Here is a 5,335-nt window from a genome sequence, read left to right on the forward strand (position 1 = left end):
GGTGTAGAGGATATCAGAGTGTGCCCCTGCCCCCTGAAATGTTGACAATCTATTAGAGACGTGGTCTCATGCCAGCCTTTATCAGCTCCAAGCAGACAGCAACAAGCAGGGCACCACCACAGCCTACGTGGAATGCTTCACCTCACCTGGACTTGGCTTCAGGCTTCAGCTTGCACCCCTGCCTCTCCAGGTCTCCAACCCTGATGCCAGGTTTTAGACCTTGCCCTTGATACATGGGTGTCATACCAAGTCATGGTGGCTAGCTCTGGGTGTCACCCAGGGATGGAAGAAGCAACTGAGATCTGAGGGGAGTGTGGAGAGTCCAAGCTTAGAGAGCTAGGGAGCCAGGAGATACATCTGGGAAACTGAGTGAGAGATCCAGAGGGTTGGGCAGAGTATTGGGACAGGCTGGGTGGGCAGAGAACCCACCAGAGCTGGTAGAGATGTAAGCCAATGGCAAGGCAGCCTGGGTACAAGGTTGAGCCTTGCTGTCCAGACACTTCCTCTTCCAAGTCAGCTTTTTTTTGAGGATCAGCTGACCCTGGCTGGTTATTCAAGCTGCAGGGAGTGGGCGGGTGGCTAGACCCAGAGAGTGGGTTCTGACCTTCTATGTCCACCCTGATGCTCAGCTGAGGAGGTAGCAGACTAGGATGAGTGGCCATGCTTGTGTTGAAGGCTATGGCCTGATGACAGGTGACCCACCCTTGTGGCCTACCAAGAGGAGACTATGGAAAGGATGGGGTGTCCCTTAGAAGACACTTGGTGGTGGGGCAGGCACCTTTCTATGATCACATCAAAGGTCTAGGCTCACCACATCTACCAAGAGATCAGTGCCTTCTCCCAATGGCCCAGGCCCACCACAACCACCAACCACTCAGTGCCTTGTCCCAAATGTCTGGGCCCACCACAACCACCAAGAAGTCAGTGTCTTCTTCCAAAGGTCTGGGCCCACCACACCCACCAAGGGGTCAGCGCTTTCTCCCTGTGACAACCTACCCCAATAATCCTTCTGTGATGCAAAAAGCTTTCTCAACATCACCTCTTTCACAAAAAAAAACCCATTCCCTGGGCCTCTGCTATTATTCTGTTTATTTCTTCAACAAGGAATGCTAAGCTGGGTCAATATTAGACATGTGAATCTACAACCCTTCACAGGCATTCATTGAAAAGATGCATGGTCAGGAGCTGTTTGAACAAAGGTTGCCAAAATCCACAAAGGCCTTCCCCTTTGGAGAGAGGCCAGACTTTAAGCACTTTTCTCATCAGGGCTTACACAATTCATGGTTTCACTCAAGACCTTGGAAGGAGCCATGAGCCAAGAGCGGAGAGACTGATGAAACTATGTAAGGAGGGATTAACCAGGGCAATGGCACTTTCTCTGCTAACACCATGTCTTTAGGGCTTCCCGCATCTGTCTACGTGCAGCTGCGCAAGCCATTTTTCAACGAGCAGCTCACGCCTGGAGAGCAGGTGGCTGCCTCACAGCTGATGGTGCCTCTGGGGTAGCAGGTACATTCCTTGGAGCAGTTTGCAGTCAGGATGCTGTCCAGGGACTGGGTAGGGGGAGAGAGGAAAGATGGGATACAAGAGTGAGAAAAGGAAACCCTGAGAAAAGAAAATTCCATCTTTGCTTTCAAGGCAAACACTTCCATGGCTGTGTCCTTCTCAAACCATGCAGGATGTGCCCCCCTGTGGGGTGTGATCAAGCCACAACACTTGGCTAGACCTGAACCAGAAGGCAGTGTGGCATTTTTGAGCAAAGAAATCCTTTTCAGAGGCCATTTTCTTTTTTAGTGTATTTTCTCCCCTACAATGCGCACCCTTCTTACTAAACATTGAAATTGAATAGCAGCCTTCAACTCCCTGAAGGGTGGGTTGCAAAGAGGACGGAGCTGGTCTGTTCTCAGTGAGGGCAGATGACAGAACAGGGAGCAATGGGCTCAAGTTACAGCAAGGGAAGTTGAGGTTAGATTTAGGAAAAACTTTCTTATGTGGAGAGCAGTAAAATTCTGAAACAGGAACTCAGAGAGGTGGTGGACTCTCCATCCTTGGAGGTTTTGAAGACCCAGCTACACAAAGTCTTGGCTGGGGTGATCTAGTTGGGTCTGGTCCTGCTTGGAGCAGGGGGTTGGATTAGATGTGACCTGAGGCCCTTTCCAATCCTCATTTTCTATGACTATAAGCAAGGTATGGACTGTGGGGGTTTTGCCTTTCTGTGTAGCTTTGGGGTATAGCCTCTACCTGGAATCTCAGGAGACCTCACTCCCCTCCCAGAGCTGGGGAAAGAACCCAACAGTCCTTGCACCCAATTCTCTTGAATCCTTTCCCCCTAGCCCCAACCCAGAGATGCCCATTATGGATTAACCAGAGGTCAGCTCTTCTCCCCATCCAGAAGCATCTCAACCCAGTGAGAGAAACCCAGTACGAACATAATAGGTACAGCAACACCTATGTTAAGCTATAGGGATCTCCCAGGCTTTGCTGGTTCCCCCCTCTCCCCCTTTCTGCTGCAGGGGTCAGGGGATTCTAACAATCATCCTGCCCTGAGCCTCATCTTCCCCCTCCATAGCAGGGTTGGGGGAACATACCCCATGTGCCTACCTGGATATATCTCCCATTGTGGACACAGCCGCAGGCGCCCGGAAAGACACATTTCTCCCCATCAAACATGTACTCTTTGTCACAGTGGCAACCTTCGAAGCACTTCCCTGTGGACCTGGTTGGCCCAGCCAGGCTGGCACAGCCAGCAAGGAAGGAGCGGGCACAAGGATCATAGTGGCTTTTCATTGGGCAGCTGAAAGCTGGAGAATGACATCCATTAGGGGCAGAGCTTGGTGAAACATGAATCCGAGCCCAGCCCAGCCCAGCCCATCACCTCTCCATTGACTTCCCCTGCTCCTCTACCTGCTTGGTAGGGTCATGTCACATCACCCTCTTAGCTTGGGATAAAAACTGACTACTGCTGCCAGCTCACGCAGCTCATTGTTTAGCTCAAGAGGGACCAACAGTTTTGATAGCCTGGGAAAATGTGACATGGCAGGTGAAACTGAGGTAGGAGATGAGGAATAACGTTAAGACTCTGAGGGGATGTCAAGCAGTGGAACAGGCTGCCTAGAGGGGTAGTAGGGTCTCCATCCCTAGGACTGTCCAAGACCAGGTTGGACAGACACTTGAATGGGATGGCTTAGTTCTGCCTTGAGCAGGGGGCTGGACTAGATGTGATCTCGTGAGGTCCTTTCCATCTCAACTTTCCTATGATCTTATGATCCCAACTGAGGGAACCTGATGTGACTGGTACTACTTTACCCCTAACCACACCTGATGGAGTCTGACAGTGCTTACCCATAGGGTCAGTAATTCCTTGCTTCCCTGCCCTTAATACATGCTCTGTGTCCCCATCACCCTCTTTCTGGAGACCAATCTGCTTTGGGTAAGGGGCAAAGGAGGTTAATAAGGGTAATGACCCAGAAAGCAGCTCAGGGGGTTAGATGACCCTGGAGGTTGGTTACTTACGGCAAAAGGTGGTAGATCTCCAAGCTCTGACCTGGGCTCCGACCACTTGGCAGGCGGCTGTGTAGGCCTGGAGGCTCCGGCAGAGTGTCTCCTGTGCCCCATTGGCTGCACACATGTCATAGAGACAGTGACTGAAATAGCTGTCAGGGCTGACCAGTGAGTGGCAGCTGGTGAAGGGTCCTGATGTGTCTTTGATGAGCCCACATGAGGTCTTGGCTTTGTAGGGTGCCATCTTGGCTTCATTGCAGATGGGGCATTGGTCCCCACAGCCATCAGAGCACGTGGCAGCACCTGTGGGCACCTTCCAGGAGGCTCCAAACTCATCTATGCTCTGGGTGACCTTCCCAGCGGGCAGCAGGAAGTCGTCATTTTTGTTCCCATTGTAGTTGCCACACAAGCCGCACACGTGGCCCTGGTAGGTGCTGGGGATGGTCACCAGGACATAGGAGGAGGTGTCATAGAAGACTTGGAGACCAGAGGCAGCCTGGACAATGATGTTGTTCCCTTCCTGACTCGCCCAAAGATTCCCATTGTCCAAAACCAGCGGTAGGACATGGAGCTCTCCATTCACCTGCAACAGGACAGAAATTCACCTATCACAGTTGGGCACTGTAGAACTTTGTCTTAAGTTAAGCCAACAGGGTGCTCTTGTTGCTGAGAAGGCTAATGGCATCCTGGGCTGCGTTAGTAGGAGTGTTGTGAGCAGATGGAGGGAAGTGATTCTTCCCTTCTATTCAGCACTTGTGAGGCCACATCTGGAGTCCTGTCTCCAGTTTTGGGTCCCTGAGTACAGAAAGGAGGTGGACATGTTGGAGAGAGTCCAGTGGGTGATGAAACTGGTTTGGGGGCTGAGGCACATGACTTGTGAAGAGAGGCACATGACTTGTGAGGAGAGGCTGAGGGAACTGGGCTTGTTTAGTTTGGAGAAGAGAAGACTGAGGGGGGATTTGATAGCAGACATCAACTCTGTGAAGGGTGACTGCAAAGAAGATGGAGCTAGACTGTTCTCAGTGGGGGCAATTGAGAGACAAGGAACAATGGACTCAAGTTGCAGCAAGGAAAGTTGAATTTAGATATTAGGAAGAACTTTCTCACTAGAATGGTAGTAAGTCACTGGACCAGGTTACCCAGAGAGCTGGTGGGATCTCTATTCTTGGAGGTTTTGAAGATCTGGATAGACAAAACCTTGGTTGGGATGATCTAGCTGGGGATGGTCCTGCTATGAGCAGGGGGTTGGACTAGATGTGACCTGACGTCCCTTACAACCTTCATTCTCTATAATTTTAAGTTTGCATTTTTGTAGTAGTTTTACTGTGCCTTAGACTAGCAATTCTCAACTGGTGTCCACAGCACCTTCATACCCCTATGCTTCCTCCAGGGGTCAACAGGAAGCAGCTGCCATGACCTGCTCACCCAAGAGTCACCTATATATCTTGGGAGGCCATCAACCATATGTGGTATACATCACATGATGCCCCACCCAACACACTGGTAGCTGCCAATGATTTGTATGAGTCTATGACTGAGAGGACTGAATTAATCTCAAATGAGGACTTACCATGACCTTCCACCTGTTCCCTTTCTCCATAGTGATGGTATAGCCATAAGCAGAGACCACCACCGACCTGGCCAATGTCACATGGCTGTTGCTGGGACTCTCGTTCTGCACCACCACATTGAAGTCCTCCATCCCGGCAGCCCCACCACAGACTTTGGCCAAAGTGTAAGTGCAGGATCCCTGGAAGTCAAAGGCCCGGCCATCAAAGCTGAGGTAGTGGGAGTTGCCAGTCATGGTGCATTGGCCTTGACGTTCTCCATAGCA

At 51.1% G+C, this 5,335-nt stretch overlaps 1 protein-coding gene across 1 annotated transcript in view; it reads right to left on the reverse strand.

Annotated features, from left to right (window-relative positions):
- Window positions 1-1,077: 1,077 nt before the first annotated feature.
- Window positions 1,078-5,335, reverse strand: part of LOC106722969 (IgGFc-binding protein-like) — a 15,078-nt gene continuing 10,820 nt past the window's right edge. The window contains exons 8-11 of the mRNA XM_014525955.2: window positions 5,072-5,335; window positions 3,514-4,084; window positions 2,602-2,801; window positions 1,078-1,553 (exon numbers count right to left, since the gene is read on the reverse strand). The exon at window positions 5,072-5,335 is cut by the window's right edge and continues 329 nt beyond it. Of these exons, the coding sequence (XP_014381441.2) occupies window positions 1,416-1,553; window positions 2,602-2,801; window positions 3,514-4,084; window positions 5,072-5,335 (1,173 nt within the window). The 3' untranslated portion in view covers window positions 1,078-1,415. The remainder of the gene's footprint in view (window positions 1,554-2,601; window positions 2,802-3,513; window positions 4,085-5,071) is intronic.

The sequence above is a fragment of the Alligator sinensis genome, unplaced genomic scaffold, assembly GCF_000455745.1.
Source record: "Alligator sinensis unplaced genomic scaffold, ASM45574v1 scaffold113_1, whole genome shotgun sequence".
NCBI lineage: Eukaryota > Metazoa > Chordata > Crocodylia > Alligatoridae > Alligator > Alligator sinensis.